Source organism: Lolium perenne, chromosome 4 (genome assembly GCF_019359855.2).
Source record: "Lolium perenne isolate Kyuss_39 chromosome 4, Kyuss_2.0, whole genome shotgun sequence".
In the NCBI taxonomy this organism is placed as follows: domain Eukaryota; kingdom Viridiplantae; phylum Streptophyta; class Magnoliopsida; order Poales; family Poaceae; genus Lolium; species Lolium perenne.
The window spans coordinates 196,877,784-196,899,475 of NC_067247.2; the positions used below are offsets into that span (position 1 = coordinate 196,877,784).

The window sequence follows — 21,692 nt, forward strand, 5'->3', positions numbered from 1 at the left end:
ATGCATAATAAATGTTTGTTTTGTATTTGCTTCTTGATTTCATTGTGTGACTAGTCTGGGCAATGAGTTGAGCTCAGAAAACATTTGCATGGTGTAATTATGAGTAATCACTCTTTGTTACAGGACTAGGGGGAACATGGCGTTAGTAGAAACCGAAGAGGCTCGCAGAGAGCGGGAGGCGAGAGAAAAAGAGGAGGCAGATGCAGCAGCTAGAGCAGAGAATGCACCACCACCACCACACCCAATGATGCACCCAGACTTCCAACAGTATATGAGAGCAATGGAGGAAAATAGGAGGCGTTACCAGGAAAGTCAAAGCAAGAACATGCAAGACTTCTTTACCCACGTCATCAATGATAAGGGTAATGAAGGCAAGGGAGTAACCCTATCAGACTTCCAAAATGCAAGACCACTACCTTTTACATCAGCTCCAGAACCAATGGATGCTGAAGATTGGCTCATGGATACGGAACGGAAGTTGAAGACCGTTGGTTGCAATGATGAGGAGAAGATTAGATATACGACTTATCTGTTGTCAGGACCAGCAGCGTCATGGTGGGAGAATCTTGTAGCAGTACACCCTCCAGATAAGGTGTTCACCTGGGAGGAGTTCAAGAAGAAGTTCCGGGATGCTCATGTTCCGGAGAGCGTGATGGAGTTGAAGAAGAGGGAGTTTGACGAACTACGTCAGAACACCGCACCCATTATGCAGTATGTTCGGGATTTCAACAGGTTATCCAGGTATGCACCTGAGGATGTTGATACGGAGGAAAAGAGAAAGAAGCGGTTCATTAAAGGCATGAATCCATACATGAAGATGCAACTAAGGTTGGCACGGACTGCTGAATTCCAGGAACTGATTGACTCGGCAATCACTTTCGAGGATGATTACAGGCAAGTCTAGGAGGAAAGGAGGAAGAGGCCTCGTATCGAGCCAAGGAAATACCCAATTAGTAAACCAACACCTGATCGGAGTTTCAAACCCCGATTTCGACCTACTACTGGTAATCAATACAACCGGGGAGGTCAGAGTCAGAACCCAATTAATCAGATCATCTGCAAAAGTTGTGGCCTGAGGGGTCATTTGCAGAAGGATTGTCAGAAACCCAGAATCATCTGTTATGGTTGTGGGAAGGATGGACACATCAAGCCGGAGTGTCCAAACAAATCGTCTTGGAGCGGACAGAGCTCAGGAGGACGAGGTGGAAACAACAACAACCGCAACAACAACAACAACAACAACAACAACAACAACAACAACAACAACAACAACAACAACAACAACAACCGCAACTACAACAACAACAACAACAACAACAACAAGAGGGGAAAGCCTTATGAAAAGCTGAATTGCACATCTTTGGAGCAAGCGGAAGAGTCGGATCAAACAGTCTTAGGTACGCTAAGCATTCTTACTCATCCTGGCAAAGTCTTATTTGATACTGGAGCAACCACATCATTTCTTGCATTGGAGTTTGTGGAAAAATTCGGGCTTAGATGTTCTAAGTTAGAAACCCCTATAACTGTTCTATCCGCGGGGGGAACGATTTTAGTGACCCACGTGAAAGAAGCACAGGTCATAACCATATGTGACTGTGTGTATTTCACGGACCTATTCATCATACCCATGAAGGACATATCCGTCATCCTAGGGATGGACTGGTTGACAGAGAATGGAGCGGTGATCAACTGTGGAGACAAAACAGTATCACTTCGCAACTCCATTGGAGGCCGAATAGTTTTCCAAGGAGACAAATACAGTGAGTTGGAGATAGGATTGGAACTCAATAGTCTGAAGGAGGTGAGGATTGAAGATATCCCTGTATTGAATGAGTTTCAAGATGTATTTCCTAAGGAACTACCGGGTATGCCACCCGATAGGGAGATAGAGTTCACGATCGATCTGATTCCAGGCACAGCACCAATAGCTCAACCACCATATAAGATGGGACCAAAGGAATTAGTGGAACTGAAAGCTCAGATAGATGAGTTAGAACAGAAGGGATTCATTCAAGAAAGTGTGTCACCATGGGGTACACCAGTCATTTTTGTGGATAAAAGAGATGGAGGAAGGAGAATGTGTGGAGATTACAGAAATCTGAACAATGTAACTATCAAGAACAAGTATCCTTTACCTAGAATACAAGACCTTTTTAATCAAGTTCAAGGAGCTGGAGTCTTCTTGAAGATAGATTTAAGGTCAGGATACCATCAAATCAAGATCAAGAAGGAGGATGTGCCAAAAACAGCGTTCGTATCAAGGTATGGACACCATGAATACTTGGTTGTACCATTCGGACTAACAAATGCACCAGCAATTTTCATGAATTTGATGAATAAGATATTCATGAAGTATTTGGACAAGTTTGTGATAGTGTTCATAGATGATATTCTAATCTATTCCAAAGATAAAGAAGAACATGCCAAGCATTTGAAGATAGTTCTGCAAATTTTGAGAGAACATCAGCTATATGCAAAGTTCAGCAAGTGCAAATTTTGGTTAGATAGTGTTGAATTTCTTGGACATGTCATAACCAAAGAAGGCATAGCGGTGAATCCAAGCAAGGTTCAGTCAGTATTGGAATGGAAGTCACCCAAAAGTGCTAAGGAGATACGAGGATTTCTTGGTATGGCAGGCTATTATCGGAGATTCATAGAGGGATTTTCGAAGATTGCAGGACCAATGACCAAGTTACTCAAGAAAAATACTCCATTTGTGTGGACTGATGAGTGTGAAGCCAGCTTCCAAACACTCAAAGATAAGTTAACCACAGCACCGGTGTTAGCAGTTCCGGAACCTGGAAAGGATTACACGGTGTATTGTGATGCTTCCAAGAATTGACTTGGATGTGTTCTTATGCATGATCGGAAGGTAATAGCTTATGGATCAAGACAGTTGAAACCACATGAACACAACTACCCAGTACATGATCTAGAATTATCGGCAGTTGTGTATGCTTTGAAGAGTTGGAGACAATTTTTATATGGATCCAAGTGTCAGTTATACACCGATCATAAAAGTTTGAAATATTTCTTCACTCAGAAGGAATTAAACATGAGACAGAAGAGATGGTTAGAGTTGATTAAGGATTATGACCTTACAATCAACTATACACCAGGCAAGGCTAAGGTAGTCGCAGATGCCTTAAGCAGGAAGAGTACGGAAAATCAACCTACAGAATGGGAGATTCCAAAGGAACTTCGGAAGGAGCTAGAGGACGCTCAGATTTTGTTTATTCAAGGTGATGTTAAGGGAAGTGTAGCAACCATGAGGATTATGGATGAGATGTACTCAGACTTGAAGTATGAGATTATCCGGAAACAAGCGAATGATTTGTTCATCCAAGAAGAAATCAAAAGGATTGGAGAGGGAAGACCATCGGAATTCAATCTAGGGGAGTTTGATTCACTATATTTCCAGAAAAGGATATGTGTACCGGATGATCCAGAAGTGAAGTCAATCATATTAAAAGAAGCACATGAAACCCCTTATTCAATACATCCGGGAAGTACTAAGATGTATATGGATTTGAAGGAGATGTTCTGGTGGAACAACATGAAAAGAGAGATAGCACAATATATCTCTGAATGCCATACATGTCAGCGAGTGAAGGCTGAACATCAAAGTCCTGCTGGATTACTCAAACCACTAGAGATACCGGAGTGGAAATGGGATGAAATCGGAATGGATTTTGTTACTGGTCTGCCAATGACTAGTAACAGGAAAAATATGATATGGGTAATAGTGGACAGACTCACCAAGAGTGCTCATTTCATAGCCGTAAATACAAAGGATACTGCGGAGAAGCGTGTGGATATATATGTGAAGGAGATTGTTAGCAAGCATGGAGTACCAAAGAAAATAGTCTCAGATAGAGGTTCAATTTTCACATCAGCGTTTTGGAAACAACTCCAAGAAGCTTTGGGATCCAAGTTGGATTTCAGTACAGCATATCATCTACAAACCGGATGGGAAACCGAAAGAACCAATCAAATACTTGAAGACATGCTTAGAGCTTGTGCTCTGAACTTTGGAGGCTCATGGAAGGACCATTTACCTTTGGCGGAATTCTCATATAACAATAGTTATCAGAGTAGCATCCAGAAGGCACCGTATGAAGCATTGTACGGAAGGAAGTGTCGATCACCAATTTGTTGGTTTGAAACCGGAGAGAACAAGGAGTTTACACCGGACTACATCAAGGAAAGACAAGGAGTCATCGAGGTAAGAAAAAGAAGAAGAAGAAGATGAGAGGTCAAGTGAGTAGGAATCCTCCATGGATGGCAGAAGAAGGTGAGCTGTATCCCACTGGGGATACATATGAGTCTTTATCCAGCTATTTTGGCATGATAGATCTCTGTCTTGGCACTTCATCTGATTCAGATTACATACCTACTGGAAGGACCTTCATTCCGGACGGAGTTCGGAAGACAAACCGCTGTACCGGATGGACCCCAGGGATGTACGCGGAGGCGAGTTATGATGACGAGGAGTAGAGCTCCAAGGAAGAATAAAGTAATCTAGGTGGTATTGTAATAGAACGTATTTTTAAATTCCGTTGGCTTGGGCTTTAAGCCAAATAAGTGGTTTATATATACCACATGTAATATAAGTGTGTGTGTGTGTTATGTAATATACAAAGTATATGCATAATAAATGTTTGTTTTGTATTTGCTTCTTGATTTCATTGTGTGACTAGTTCTGGGCAATGAGTTGAGCTCAGAAAACATTCGCATGGTGTAATTATGAGTAATCACTCTTTGTTACAGGACTAGGGGGAACATGGCGTTAGTAGAAACCGAAGAGGCTCGCAGAGAGCGGGAGGCGAGAGAAAAAGAGGAGGCAGATGCAGCAGCTAGAGCAGAGAATGCACCACCACCACCACACCCAATGATGCACCCAGACTTCCAACAATATATGAGAGCAATGGAGGAAAATAGGAGGCGTTACCAGGAAAGTCAAAGCAAGAACATGCAAGACTTCTTTACCCACGTCATCAATGATAAGGGTAATGAAGGCAAGGGAGTAACCCTATCAGACTTCCAAAATGCAATACCACTACCTTTTACATCAGCTCCAGAACCAATGGATGCTGAAGATTGGCTCATGGATACGGAACGGAGGTTGAAGACCGTTGGTTGCAATGATGAGGAGAAGATTAGATATACGACTTATCTGTTGTCAGGACCAGCAGCGTCATGGTGGGAGAATCTTGTAGCAGTACACCCTCCAGATAAGGTGTTCACCTGGGAGGAGTTCAAGAAGAAGTTCCGGGATGCTCATGTTCCGGAGAGCGTGATGGAGTTGAAGAAGAGGGAGTTTGACGAACTACGTCAGAACACCGCACCCATTATGCAGTATGTTCGGGATTTCAACAGGTTATCCAGGTATGCACCTGAGGATGTTGATACGGAGGAAAAGAGAAAGAAGCGGTTCATTAAAGGCATGAATCCATACATGAAGATGCAACTAAGGTTGGCATGGACTGCTGAATTCCAGGAACTGATTGACTCGGCAATCACTTTCGAGGATGATTACAGGCAAGTCTAGGAGGATAGGAGGAAGAGGCCTCGTATCGAGCCAAGGAAATACCCAATTAGTAAACCAACACCTGATCGGAGTTTCAAACCCCGATTTCGACCTACTACTGGTAATCAATACAACCGGGGAGGTCAGAGTCAGAACCCAATTAATCAGATCATCTGCAAAAGTTGTGGCCTGAGGGGTCATTTGTAGAAGGATTGTCAGAAACCCAGAATCATCTGTTATGGTTGTGGGAAGGATGGACACATCAAGCCGGAGTGTCCAAACAAATCGTCTTGGAGCGGACAGAGCTCAGGAGGACGAGGTGGAAACAACAACAACCGCAACAACAACAACAACAACAACAACAACAACAACAACAACAACAACAACAACAACCGCAACAACAACAACAACAACAACAACAACAACAACAACAACAACAACAACAACAACAAGAGGGGAAAGCCTTATGGAAAGCTGAATTGCACATCTTTGGAGCAAGCGGAAGAGTTGGATCAAACAGTCTTAGGTACGCTAAGCATTCTTACTCATCCTGGCAAAGTCTTATTTGATACTGGAGCAACCACATCATTTCTTGCATTGGAGTTTGTGGAAAAATTCGGGCTTAGATGTTCTAAGTTAGAAACCCCTATAACTGTTCTATCCGCGGGGGGAACGATTTTAGTGACCCACGTGAAAGAAGCACAAGTCATAACCATATGTGACTGTGTGTATTTCACGGACCTATTCATCATACCCATGAAGGACATATCCGTCATCCTAGGGATGGACTGGTTGACAGAGAATGGAGCGGTGATCAACTGTGGAGACAAAACAGTATCACTTCGCAACTCCATTGGAGGCCGAATATTTTTCCAAGGAGACAAATACAGTGAGTTGGAGATAGGATTGGAACTCAATAGTCTGAAGGAGGTGAGGATTGAAGATATCCCTGTATTGAATGAGTTTCAAGATGTATTTCCTAAGGAACTACCGGGTATGCCACCCGATAGGGAGATAGAGTTCACGATCGATCTGATTCCAGGCACAGCACCAATAGCTCAACCACCATATAAGATGGGACCAAAGGAATTAGTGGAACTGAAAGCTCAGATAGATGAGTTAGAACAGAAGGGATTCATTCAAGAAAGTGTGTCACCATGGGGTACACCAGTCATTTTTGTGGATAAAAGAGATGGAGGAAGGAGAATGTGTGGAGATTACAGAAATCTGAACAATGTAACTATCAAGAACAAGTATCCTTTACCTAGAATACAATACCTTTTTAATCAAGTTCAAGGAGCTGGAGTCTTCTTGAAGATAGATTTAAGGTCAGGATACCATCAAATCAAGATCAAGAAGGAGGATGTGCCAAAAACAGCGTTCGTATCAAGGTATGGACACCATGAATACTTGGTTGTACCATTCGGACTAACAAATGCACCAGCAATTTTCATGAATTTGATGAATAAGATATTCATGAAGTATTTGGACAAGTTTGTGATAGTGTTCATAGATGATATTCTAATCTATTCCAAAGATAAAGAAGAACATGCCAAGCATTTGAAGATAGTTCTGCAAATTTTGAGAGAACATCAGCTATATGCAAAGTTCAGCAAGTGCAAATTTTGGTTAGATAGTGTTGAATTTCTTGGACATGTCATAACCAAAGAAGGCATAGCGGTGAATCCAAGCAAGGTTCAGTCAGTATTGGAATGGAAGTCACCCAAAAGTGCTAAGGAGATACGAGGATTTCTTGGTATGGCAGGCTATTATCGGAGATTCATAGAGGGATTTTCGAAGATTGCAGGACCAATGACCAAGTTACTCAAGAAAAATACTCCATTTGTGTGGACTGATGAGTGTGAAGCCAGCTTCCAAACACTCAAAGATAAGTTAACCACAGCACCGGTGTTAGCAGTTCCGGAACCTGGAAAGGATTACACGGTGTATTGTGATGCTTCCAAGAATTGACTTGGATGTGTTCTTATGCAAGATCGGAAGGTAATAGCTTATGGATCAAGACAGTTGAAACTACATGAACACAACTACCCAGTACATGATCTAGAATTAGCGGCAGTTGTGTATGCTTTGAAGAGTTGGAGACAATTTTTATATGGATCCAAGTGTGAGTTATACACCGATCATAAAAGTTTGAAATATTTCTTCACTCAGAAGGAATTAAACATGAGACAGAAGAGATGGTTAGAGTTGATTAAGGATTATGACCTTACAATCAACTATACACCAGGCAAGGCTAAGGTAGTCGCAGATGCCTTAAGCAGGAAGAGTACGGAAAATCAACCTACGGAATGGGAGATTCCAAAGGAACTTCGGAAGGAGCTAGAGGACGCTCAGATTTTGTTTATTCAAGGTGATGTTAAGGGAAGTGTAGCAACCATGAGGATTATGGATGAGATGTACTCAGACTTGAAGTATGAGATTATCCGGAAACAAGCGGATGATTTGTTCATCCAAGAAGAAATCAAAAGGATTGGAGAGGGAAGACCATCGGAATTCAATCTAGGGGAGTTTGATTCACTATACTTCCAGAAAAGGATATGTGTACCGGATGATCCAGAAGTGAAGTCAATCATATTAAAAGAAGCACATGAAACCCCTTATTCAATACATCCGGGAAGTACTAAGATGTATATGGATTTGAAGGAGATGTTCTGGTGGAACAACATGAAAAGAGAGATAGCACAATATGTCTCTGAATGCCATACATGTCAGCGAGTGAAGGCTGAACATCAAAGTCCTGCTGGATTACTCAAACCACTAGAGATACCGGAGTGGAAATGGGATGAAATCGGAATGGATTTTGTTACTGGTCTGCCAATGACTAGTAAGAGGAAAAATATGATATGGGTAATAGTGGACAGACTCACCAAGAGTGCTCATTTCATAGCCGTAAATACAAAGGATACTGCGTAGAAGCGTGTGGATATATATGTGAAGGAGATTGTTAGCAAGCATGGAGTACCAATGAAAATAGTCTCAGATAGAGGTTCAATTTTCACATCAGCGTTTTGGAAACAACTCCAAGAAGCTTTGGGATCCAAGTTGGATTTCAGTACAGCATATCATCTACAAACCGGATGACAAACCGAAAGAACCAATCAAATACTTGAAGACATGCTTAGAGCTTGTGCTCTGAACTTTGGAGGCTCATGGAAGGACCATTTACCTTTGGCGGAATTCTCATATAACAATAGTTATCAGAGTAGCATCCAAAAGGCACCGTACGAAGCATTGTACGGAAGGAAGTGTCGATCACCAATTTGTTGGTTTGAAACCGGAGAGAACAAGGAGTTTACACCGGACTACATCAAGGAAAGACAAGGAGTCATCGAGGTAATTCGGGATAGACTCAAAATAGCTCAAAGTCGTCAAAAGAGTTATGCTGACCAAAGAAGAAGAGCTTGGGAACCGAAAGTAGGAGACATGGTATATTTAAAGGTTAGCCCAATGAATGGACTTAAGAGGTTCGGAGTTAAAGGAAAGTTAAGTCCTCGATATATAGGACCATTTAAGATACTCAGTCAGAATCGAGGAACAACTTTTGAGTTGGAATTACCGGCGCAACTAAGTCAAGTTCACAATGTATTTCATGTATCCCAACTCAGAAAGTGTTTGAAGGCACCGGATGATCCCATCACATATGAAGAAATAGAATTCAATCTGATCTAACTTATGTGGAAAGACCTGAAAATATCTTAGAAGTACAATGGAAGAAGTTAAGGAACAGAGCAATCAAATACTGCAAAGTTCAATGGCAACATCATCCTGAGCGAGAAGCAACTTGGGAGACGTAAGAAGAACTCAGGAAGTCTTACCCCGAGATGTTCAGGTACCAATCTTAACTTCGGGACGAAGTTTCTGTTAAGGGGGAGAGGCTGTAATAACCCAGAACATAGGAACAACGAAGGGTAGATTTAGAAATGGGATGTGCATTTCATCGCAAAACGGGGGAAATTTTCGTGCCTTATTGCAACTAAACCTAAGAGGGATCGAGGTTCTCTCTCATTTTGCACTTAGGGTTAGGCAATGTGAGTTAGGCAAATTTCGACATGATCTCTTTTGTATCTTGTTGATTTGGGGAATGATTTCATTTGACAAGTTATAAACATTCAACAATAAGCAATAAGCACTATGAATATCACAATTCAAATACAACATATGAATTCAAATGATTTTGAATTTCAAATTGAATATTAAATACAATATTTAATTCAGAATATAAACATTACATAAATAAAAAGCTCATAAACAAAAACTTGAGCTTTATTGATAACAACACAGAATAAATTGTCTTTACAATATTCTTGATACAAGAATTGAGGAATAATAACAGAAATGAAAAGGGAAAATTACAAGTTTGACCTAAACTAAAACCTAGACTAAATGCCTTGAAGAATATCTTCTGGTCATATTCAACTTCAAAACCTGCAAAACAGAAAAGCAAATGCTAGCCAGAATGTTAAGTGTTAGAAATTCAGTTTGGACAGAGTGGAGACATCACAGAAATTCAGTTTGGACAGAGTACACTGTCACTGCATACTTGTGCTTGTCCAAAGCCTGGACAGCACAAGATAGGATCAAGCAGACCAAGACTGAGCACCACAGAGGGCTCAAGTTTCAGCATATGAGAGCTTGAGCTGGGCAAGCCACATCAAGGCCATGCAACAGCTTAGTCACAAAGCAAGTCAGGCTTGTGTGTCAAGGCCAGGGAAGAAGTAGTCCTCATATAAAAGCAGCACCAACCCTAGAAACTGTAGCAGTCGACCAGATAAGAAATTCACCAGGTAAGGGTGAAGATAGAGCAACACAGAGTTCATCCAGTTCTTTCTCAAGAACAGCACCAAACACACACAAACCCTCAGCCACCAGAAATCATGGTGACCTAGAAGATCAACCAGGACTGGAGGTGAAGGGCTGTGAACAAACCCCAAGTCTGCACCAACACATAATCTCATTCTAGGAGCTGGAACAAGGTATACCAAGTTCCTGGAAAAGATTCAATGGATCTAATCCATAAAATATGCATGACACAGTCATGGGGTTGAGCAGATGCTCAACAGGGTGAATCATCACTTGGTTTTCACCAAGGATCACTGCTAGTCTAAAAAGCCACCAAAATAGAAACCATCCAGATACAGATCTTGTGCACAGAAGCAAGATCTTATGCACAGATAGCACCAGTAGATGTATTGCAATAATTGGCAGCTAGTATAGACTACACAGAAAATCCTAGGCACATAACCATCAGTAAAACCCTAGATTTCATCACAGGCAAGCATATTGGCATTCATAGTTAGTATGATCCCCAAACATGCAAGCAAAGTTGAGTAGCCCAAAAGATCCAACCAAATAGGTGAGCAACCAATCAGTAGCAAGGCTACTGAGGTCACATCACACTTAGCACCAGTTAAAGTAAAGCCAAATACAGAACATCATCATCCAGAGTTGGATTCAGATTCATTTGCTTGTTAAATCATTATAAACAGCAAATTCATTTACAAGCAAGTAATTTAAATCATCACTGCATAAGCAGTTCATCATAAATCAATTTATTCAAGTATGAATATATCACAGATCCATGCTATTTACTGACAGTAGCATACTGTAAGGCAACACATCACAAATCACTGCATCATAGCCACTGGATCAAGTCCAGTGAGCTAGAATAAGCAACAGCACATGTATGCAATAGCATAGTGATGCTTGAGCATCAGCATCAACAAGGAAAATGATTTACTTAGCCATAGAATTAATCAGCAACCAATCACTGACAGTTAATTGATCAGATAGATCAATTGAATCAAGTCAAGCCACACAGATAAGCTAGCCAACAAAGAATGGTTGATCCAATGGATCAATAGCTTACACAGGAGGCACAGAAGTACCTCACACACATCCCTGTCATTCACAAGTGTCACAAATGCACAGCAGTACACCTAGACAAGCAAGTGCAGATTGCCAGTAAGCATAGCAAGCCCATAAGCATGAACAGCATGGTATATCAAGCTTGCAAGCAAGCACAGGATAGCATAGCAAGATCAGAGCATGCTAGGAGCAATAGATAAGCAACACGTGGCATGTACAGCAAACAAGGCAACACTGGCCAGTACCAGAAATTGGTAATTTGGCCATAACTTGCAGCAAATGGAAGCATAGGTAGATTAGGCAGCCATGGCAAAGCTCTGTGTGATCACAGGATCACCAGAGAGCAGTAGAATAGGAGGAAGAAGAAGCACAGTAGCTTGGGAGGCGCACAGGCATGGAGAAGAGAAGGAGAAAGAGCAGAACACTTACATGCGCCTGGTGGCAGAGGCTATGGCATGGCGAGGCAGTGCTCGCGCGGCCATAGCAGCTGCAAGACCCAGGGTAGACGCCGGCGTTACGCCGACGAGCACGAACACCACCACAGCAGCACGGCACTGGTACTGCAAGCAGCACCGCACCAGGTCGGTCTCAGGAGGCGCGCACGTCGACGGCGAGGACGAGAGTTCGCCGGAGACCACCAAATCGCCCGAGGCGATTCTCCAGTAGATCCAGAGCAGAGGCGATTCGCCAGGAGAGGAGGAGATTGGAGAAACCACGCGGACAGATCGATAGATCGTCTCGCGGCGGTCCAGATCAGGTAGGTGGCGAAGGTAGGGAGGCCAGGAGGTGGCCGGAGCATGGCGGCGGCCATGGCGGCGATGCCATCGCCACGGGGTCGCGAGAGGTTAGGGTTAGTGCAAGTGAGCGAGAGAGACGCGTAAGTGAGAGAGGTGGGCCGCGTCGGCGCCACCGAGCCACTATGGGGCAAGCCTTAGTTGGCTGTCCCATGGGCTTAGGTAATGGGCTGGCCCAATTGGGGCCGGGGGTATTTTGGACTTTTCACCATTTAGAAAAAGCCAGAATTACACCAATTTTTAATAAATAAAATACAACTTTAAAAATCCATTAAAAATTGGATTGGTGAATGAAAAATAAATCTTAACCTAAATAAAATATAAAATAGAATTTAAGAAACAAATTCAAAATTATGAATTTGATGAATTTAAAATAATAACTTGGAATTTCAAACTATTATTTCCTTGTATTTAAAATTCAAGGAAAAATCTCAAATAAGTTCAAATACTTATTTTCAAACATTTCAAAAGGAAATTCTATTATTCCAAGTCATTTCTATTGAGAAAGGTATTTTTCAAAGAAAAATACTCTATTCATTTCTATTCCAAAATATAGAGGCAACTCTATTATTTCAAATCATTTTTGGAATGAATAATGAATCACCAAGTAAAGTAGTTTTACTTTGAAGTACTTTATGTGAATTAAAATGGTTTACCCCTTAAATCAATTGCAAGTTACTGCCAAAGGCATAAATCTTAACTCAACCCTAAATTGTAATAACTCATTGGGGTAAAGGGATTCAACATAAAATAATACATCCATGATTGCATTATTTGGATTTTATAACATTGTCCTTACCGGACAATGATGCTTCTTACAGAACCCGAGGTCTAGGTTCCATCAACTGCATTGAACTGCACTATCTCGCAGTCCACAGGCAAGTTCACCCTTGCTCATGTCAACTTGATTATTTTCTACTACTTTAATGCAAAGCTATATACTTATCATTCCTCCATCGCAAATAAAATGTTACTTTCCAACTATGAATATGACTATGTGGCTGGCAATGGAACCATGGTATGTGTTGATATGGTGGAGGTTCCATTGCATGGGTTATATTAACCTAGGATTAACCGTCCAGTGATTCTAGCGCCATACAAATCGCGTTAACCATGAGATCTATAATGGCTCTAGTGAAGCCAGCCGTATCTTTTCCCTTCTGCACGCCAATGGACTGGTAGAGCTGCGAGGTGTTGGAGGCACTTCCGTATGTTGGGATAGCCTTTTAAATCCCCATCCATTAGTGATGATTAGCTCTACGGTCTATGATGGATTGTCCAAAGTGCACCGTGAGTAAAGCCGTAATCGGGAACTACTGGGGGTGTACGGGTGGACAAAAGGGTGGGTTTGCAGTCGCGGAGAAGGCGGTGTGGGATTGGATCTTTATACCTGGCCTCACACCAAAGGAAGTGTGAACGGGGGCAAGTCCCTGCGGTTGGCAAAAAGGGTGGGATCTCTTGTGGGAAAAGTAACGCACCTCTGCAGAGTGTATTAAATTGTGGCTGTCACTCCTTTTTCCGGGAAGGGAACTGCGAACACGGCAGGAAAGGAACTCCACGAAGTTCTGGTCAACCTGTGAAGACTGGCGGACATAGTTTTCATAATAAAAGCAACCTTTTGAAGAAATGATTTCAAAACATGCATTGACCTGCGATTTCCGGATCAATGGTCGTAGCTAGTGCATCAAACACCTTTTTACTCTTTTAGAACTTGCTGAGTACCTCTGTACTCACTTTCTTTCGACACCCTTGCTAGACTGTGATCCGGAAGTGGAGGCCATCAACGATGGAGCACCAGAAGGAAGCTATGAGCTGGTTTACGAGGAACCTGATCTTACCGGTGGAGTTGAAGGAGTAGACTATGGGATAGTCTACGGACCCGATAACACCGAGGTGGTGGAGTAGTGATATACCCTAGCATCATAGAGCCGAGCAACGTAGAACTTACCTAAATAAGTTGTTGAGCTCTCTTTATATTTGGTTATGAGTTGTAATCGTACTTAAGTAGTATCTTAGGGTGTTCTCATAGGACCTGTGAGAATACCAACTTGTTAAGACAATGTTTGTAATAATATATGGAGTGTTATGACCTGCAATGTTTCTGTTGTACCACTCTGAGGGATATGGCAATTTGTGAAGAAGTCCCTTCACAAAGATCATATCAACGACTTGTATACTACAACATGCAGTGGTATGCTGGGTCACCGCACGCCGCGCGTGAGAAACTCCCTGGCCGTCGTCCCCGTCGCGTCACGTGGGAAGGCCCCCGCCGCCGCCACGCCCCGAGGTCTTTGCCCCGGCGGCGCTGCCGGCGGCGGCGGGAGGCGGCTAGGGTTGGGAGGGTTGGGTGCGGGAGGCAGCTAGGGTGAGGGAGGTCACGATAATTCAGTCTTTTTATCCAGCACATCAATAAGGAGAATGAACCACCCCTGTTCAGCCATGACCATAAAATATATCTGAGATACTACAGGGCCGAGTTTAGTGATCTTCGTAGGATTCTGTGAACCAACCTCTTTGGTTCTAACGAGCACATCTGCTATTTTTCATAGGACTCAAACCATACAAATATGGTCAATTATTCTATGTTCGTCGGCCAAAATATGTTATTCTTGTTGTAGTATGATGGTATCACACAAGTATTCGATAGCTTCTTGCATAAACTGTAATCGGACTTGATGCCTTGAATGGATATGAATTTGAACTAAAGCCACCTCAAATAATCCGAAATCTTGGGTATACACTGTAATATTTTCTAGCCACCTCAAAAAATCCTAAGAAAAAATAGGGCTTGATTTGCAACTGCATATTTTTACAGCAATTAACAAGTGCAACAGATCGGACCCATAATGATGGTATCTAATGTACAACCAACAAAAAAGGCACAACCACCAACTTAAACTCCACTGCAGACCAGTGACCATAAATAGTTCCATGTCATTCATCGACCACCAACAAGCAAACAAACCCACTGTTTGCATGAGTGCACAATATAACTTACACCAAGAAACACACAACCCCACAAATTAACAAACAAACAACATTTGTACAGAGAGCACATGCCGCTCTCACATCTCAGAATAAATAAGCAAAGTGAGAGAAAAATATTAACATAAATAAAACACTTGTGACTGACTTCACTCATGGCACATGCACACCCCTTGTGCAAGACCATCATCATGACAATAACTTATTATCTACACCAAAAGCACCACAAGCCGTGATCGAAGCATAAGTTGCTCTCATAACTTAAGGAAAAAATGAACAACCTCTGTTTCCCCTTCTCCTGGATTCAGGTTCCACCATGATTTATGTGAAGCAAACGCCAAGTATCACTGGACCAAGCACTGCAGGAGGAAGGTGAAGCAGCAGTTGCTGCTGCTGCAACTAGCACACAGCGATGTTGAGCACTGATACCTTGTGGGCATGGTTCTTGGCTCGCTTCTTGGACGCGGCTGCAGCGTGCCTAGCGTTTGCTGCAGGATGCTGCTGCTGCGGCTTGGTGCTGCTGTGGCACTTACAGTGGTTGCCAAGGCTGTCACGGCTCGCACGGCAGTATGGTCTCGTGCTCTCACCCTCCTCCGACGAGTGTGAGGTGTTCATGGAAGCCTTCTTCCTCCCCAGCTTCGGTGACTTGGGACGGGTTGTGGGTAGCTGCAGGCAAGAAGTTCATTAAGAGAGAGGAACCGGTGCTCTACCAAGGCATCTTATTTTGAACCTATAGAGCAAACTGATTCGTTTTGGTGTCTACCTTCTTGTATTCAGCCTTGGGAGAAGGTGCCTCATGGTAGAAGCTTGGCATGGGTGTGGCCTTGAATGTCAGGCTTTTCCTCAGTAGCCTGAGAGCCTCCTCCTGTTCTCTCTACAGATTGAGAATGTAAGAGATCAATGAGAGTTTGCTTGAGAAAACTGTTAGCCTGTGCTGATGCATTTAAATTGTTGGTGCGTTTCAGTAGACCATTCATTTTTGAGACAAATTTTCTTTGATCTGGCGGTATATAATTATTATCTCTCCCTCTCCTTCAAGATAGATGACGTTTCTTTTTACCTTCTGTGGTCTCGAATATGCAACTCCCAATGTTTCGTTTTGTACAGGTAAAAAAAAATTGTTCATACATTTGATTTTTGATAAATATGATGAAACTATTTCTACCTAACAGATGAGAATTTTTTTAAGTTAGTGATCAAAGATAAGAGAAGTGACTACACACTTCCTAAAATCTCATCTCTTCTGTTGCAGAAAAAAAAAATCTCTTCTGGCACAGAACTCTCTCTCGAAATAGGCTTTCGCCCCGCTATATTAATATAGCAAACGACCCGATACAACGAACGCGCTAGGGCCGCAGCACAACCAAGCCCAAAAGAAAAGAAAAAGAAAGGAAAGAAGAACTAATGCCGACACCGGCAGATCGATGAACACGATGACGACCCGCAACCGCTGCGCCCTCCGGAGAAGTACCACCACGCTCCTAGCACGCCGAGGCGCCGCATACCAAGCAACACATTCACCAAGGAGACGACGATGACGCCGCTGCTGCCCGGACTAGTCCTAGGGTTTCCCCCGGTATGCGGAGGGGATTGAGGAGGAGGTACACCCGACGCCCTTCAAGAAGGCAGGGTGACACCCGCAGGCGTCACCGCGTCGGTGTCGAGCATGCCGACAGGGATTTCTCCCGACCTCCAAACCGACCACCCCAGACGCTCCGACGTGCTCCACCTAACATGCCGCCCACCAGCACACGCCACCACGGTCTTGAAGCCATCCTCGCCGCCTAACTGTGGTCACCGGAGTAGGGCCTAGAGGAAGAAAAGGGATGCATCGGGGACGGGGTAGCAACACCGCAGCCACGCGGGAGGGAACTGCCTCCACCGCCTTCGCGGTAGCCGACCGGACGAGGCTACGAGGCAAACCAGGCCCGAACTGGCCCGGCCGGACCCAAGAGGGCCCGTAAAGCCCCGCTGCAACGCTGCAGCTGGCTGACCGGAGTGCCGCCGCCGCCCACCCACCGCGGCCCTGCCTTCTCTTCCTCCAGGGAGCGCCGCCGGCGTGCCAAGCGCAGAGCACCCGCCGAACCCCTCCGGGCCCCGTCTGGGCCCAGATCTGGGTCGAGCGGGCCCTGCCATGGCGCCGCCTGCACTGCTCCGCCGCCAACGGCCGCGCCACCGCCCCTCCTCCCACCCGACGCGCAGGTTTCACGCTGCTCCGCCGGACCGATGCCCGCCGAGGTGCACCGCCGCAAACCCGAGGACCCCGCGCCCCCATCTTCGCGGCGGGTAGAGTCAGCCCCGCCGCCGCCGGCACCGCGCGGGCAACGCGCCCGGCGGCACACGCCGACGGCGGCGGCAGGGGAGGGCGGAGGAGGGAAGCTGGGGAGGCTCGGGGAAGAAGGCGCGGCCCGGCCGCCGCGGGGGCGGCGCGGGTCGTGGGAGGGTTTCGGGGTCTGTTTAAGATTTTTTGAAGGTCTCTGGCACAGAACTAGTATGACTTTTCTTTGATCTTAGCACTTTCAGGTGGAAGTATATTCAGTCATACGAAGCAGTTCCATATAAACAGAGTAGATCAACAGAAGTACAGAACCATGATAAAAAAATGTATACAACATAAAAGTTCAGGACCCATTCTATAACTAACTCCTATATTTAAAATTCCATTGAACACACAAACACAGCAAAAAATATACAAATACATAACTGAACCGTGAACATACTACCGAGAGTGCTCCAACTACACCTAAACAGGCATCTAACTCAGGTTTAACAATATGAACACCAAAAATAGCAGACAAGAGGATGCATCTTCAATGAAAAAACAGCAAAACAAACAAATTACCTTCAACCTAGCTTCCAACTGAGTTTTCTGTTCCTCCATAGCTTGATGTTTCTCCTCCAACTTCGAATAGTACTGCAATAAACCATGAAAAACAGAGCATGAGAACCTTTCCCCTTCCCCCACCATGTTTTGTATTTTTCATTTCACAATATGTACTTCTCTGCGCTTCTCGGCACGTTCAGTACATCTGAAGACAGGGCTTGATGGGACAGTAGTAGTCTTTCCGTTCAATGATTTCCTACATGAAAAAGTTTAGTAAGCTTATCATTGTGGAAGAGAGAGGCGCTATAACCATATAACATTATGTGCTCAAGTTGTGAATCATACGAGTTTGTGAGAGTAGAGTCATTCCAGTTATCCGGACTATTTTTGTTAGTAGCTTGTAGTGGCTTCCTCGTAGTTGCAGATTTACTTCTCTGTAAGAAATACGTATAGAGTGTATATAATTAGATCAAGACCGCATCATTTTTTACAAAAAACGAAAGACTAGATGCAGAAATATGCATACAGAATATTCTTCATTGTATATAGAAAGCTCATTAAGACTGAAGAGTATGCCAGAATATTGATATTTCATATCTAAAAGTAATGTACATATAGAATTATGTGTGCCACTCTGCTAAAAGGCCACTTTGCTCAGTAATGAACATATAGAACTTGTAAAGAAGTAAAGAAATAAAGGTTTAAGCAAAACGGCTGGTTCAAAAAATGAGATTACCTTCATCTTCTTGGTCGAATTTGTCAATACGCACTTTGCATTTTCGTACACATTTCCATTTCCAGTGGAAGACTTGTCATTGGATAGATCAGGAGGGTACCCACTAACATCTCCTGGCTCTGACTGAGCACCTTTTTTGGGTTCCAGCCCATCTTCCATAGATGTGACTGAGGTACTATCACTTGCATCTGTTCCTGTCACCGGAAACATTTTTTGATTCTCTTGTTCATCAGCACTACTTTCAACACAGGGTTGCGCCACATCTCCTTTCTCAACATTAATAGCAGAGGTTTCCTTTGTAGCAGGCTCTGAATTTATACAACTATTATCATTAGACTGCTCCAAACATTTAGTACAACAAACCATCAGGTTCAACTTCTTCATCCAGCTGATAAAAGGTTAAAATTTTATCAGGATAAATTAAGCCATAAACTGCAACAAGCTTACCGTCATCAGTCTGTTCAGCATGGCCAGTGTCTGAGGAACCATCATGTTCAGTAGCTCCGTTAACATCAGCAGTTTCTAATGGTTCCGAGACGGCATCCTCAGATTGCGATAGCAAAGAACTTTCAGCATCGACAGTGCCCAAAAGTTCTGCTGGATGGTCACACTTATCCTCCATGTTATCACTAGACGAAAGGATGAAGGAAAAATCCAGCTCCTCTTTGGAAGATTGGAGTACTGCTCCACAAGAGAAAGTATCTTCAGTAAGTATTTGTTGTTATTGATCAAATCAGTGTAGAGCATGCAAAAAATAAAATAGGATTTTGCACTCTTTCAAAGAATTAAAACTGACGACGCAACAAAGAGAAAATCATCTTATCCTTCATGTGGACACTAAAGTTCCTTACTACCTTCCCTGAAAATGACATGCAAGGTCGGAAAAAATTGATGTGTGGAGTTTGCCAGCCTATCTGACATGATAACTGGTGGCGATCAAAGCAACCATTCTGATTCATATCCTCCAATCAGTTACGTACTTATTTGTTGGTATTATCAAGTTTGATCAGCATATAAAATGAAAAAAGGTAAAAGAAAAAAGGGAATCAAAAGGAGACAAAGGGGATGTATAGAATTGACCCCGGTGCTGCTACAAACTAAAGAAATGAAGGAACCCGAAGAATAAGACAAAGACACGTGAACCTTGAATTGGATCATATGGTGGGTTCGCCAAGCGTATAATTATTACAATTGGGCAGTTGTCCTTTAAAATTCTATAGCTGCCCTGATTTGTACTTTTTCTGTTATTTTAGAATTTACTATGACCCATGACTCCATTAAGAAAAAAACTATGACCCATGACATACTAGTTAATTAGTACATACAATCTTGCAGTCATCTGATCTGCACCTGGTAAAGCAACATGATGACAAGCTTGCTTGCCAGAAAGATTTTGGTTATGCATTCTTCCTATTTCTTGTTATGTACGTGAATTTTCCTAATGTTATAATACATTATCATATCTAGAATTCTAGATAACTGGTCATTGACAGCAACAGCTAGAACAGAGCCAGTCTGCTCAATTCACATATACAAAAGTTCCCGACAGACAAAACAATTTAGTTCTTTAACATTTAGCTGGTCGGTAGCATTGACCATCAAACGCCACCTATAAGTGTAAACGAGTTTATCCATTCCAGCAGGTAGCAAACCGCCAAGAAACTTATCATCTAATCATGCACCAAGTCCAAATTAGCATGAACCACAAATACTGTGGGAAAGTGACACCGTGGCAACTAAATCCTGTTCATTCACAGATCACAAAACCACACCAGAAATCAAGAGGAAGCCGAATACATAGTTCATCCGTGAACAGGCCAAAACTCTTGATGAAACTCATCGAGAAGTATTTGTATTTTTCTGTTGCCCCACAATTTGAAGAGCCAAATAATTTGAACAGACAGGGAAAGATGCTAGATAGTAGTAGAAGTAATTAGAAGGACTCTTTGCTTCACCCGAGATGCAGAAACAATGAGGCAAAAACAGAAAGGAAATGCTACCGCTAACAGACAGGCAGACAAGCAAGAAACTAAAAGGGGATATGTATATAAACCCTTGCGAGGTATGTTACCTCGAGTTTCTTGGCCCTTTGATTAGCTCTGTACTTCTTCCTTCTCGATGGACTGATCGGCGGCTGGTTAATTCGACGGCGGAAGCACAGGACGATGGAGGTATTTGTAAGAGAGGGCAGGGGACTGAAGGGGGAGGGGGGGGGGGGGGGGGTGGAGTTGGAGGAGGAGATGGGTTCGTTGGTTTGAAGAAGGGTTAGCTCGGAGGCAGCTTTCGCTGCGGCCTTGCTTTCCTTTTGCATTGGGTCCCCTGCCTCCTGCTTTTGTTGGTTCGAATGTTTCGGGCGCTTCCTCAACTTCGTCATCCCTTCCTGGCGGTTGACGATGGCCTGTTTTTTTGCTCCTCCTCGTTGCTCCTCCCCTCTCTGCCACTTTTCTTTCTTCTCCTGTTCTCGGAGAGGTTAGGATCGTTAGCCGAGTCACCCACCAGCTTAGCTGACCGTGAAGAGAACACCAGCTTTTTCTTAGCAGAGCCACTCAGGATAATTGCCGACAAGAAAGAGAAAGTAGTTGAAAGGAATTACTTAAGAGACATTTTCCTCTCCACTCTCGATGAATGGAATTCACCTGATGTACCAGGATGGAAAAATTACATCCGGTGGAAATGTTGGTATCAAAGTTAATAACGACTTAGGGGCGTATTTTTACCCTACTAACAAAGGCATCTGCATGGGATCCTCTGCCTCCTATATGTAATTGCATATCCATATGCACGAACAACGATGCAAATTTCAGGATGCTAGAGTCGACCTGTAACTAGCTTAATTCTCGGTCGACCTAGAACTAGCAAAGTGTTTTAATATAGTTGTCGATATTCTAGTGATTATGATACTATCCTATCTATGTAGATGATACTAATTGGTGCGTC

At 43.3% G+C, this 21,692-nt stretch overlaps 1 protein-coding gene across 1 annotated transcript; it reads right to left on the reverse strand.

The window, feature by feature from the left end:
• Window positions 1-15,124: 15,124 nt before the first annotated feature.
• On the reverse strand, window positions 15,125-21,111 carry LOC127295226 (uncharacterized). The gene is made up of 8 exons (XM_051325135.2): window positions 20,827-21,111; window positions 19,203-19,436; window positions 18,756-19,063; window positions 18,365-18,453; window positions 18,194-18,275; window positions 18,038-18,109; window positions 15,959-16,069; window positions 15,125-15,861 (listed from the first exon to the last, which is right to left on the reverse strand). Exons 2-8 carry the CDS (start codon window positions 19,375-19,377, stop codon window positions 15,595-15,597), a joined length of 1,104 nt encoding a protein of 367 aa, XP_051181095.1. The 5' UTR covers window positions 19,378-19,436; window positions 20,827-21,111; the 3' UTR covers window positions 15,125-15,594.
• Between the last annotated feature and the right edge of the window lie 581 nt (window positions 21,112-21,692).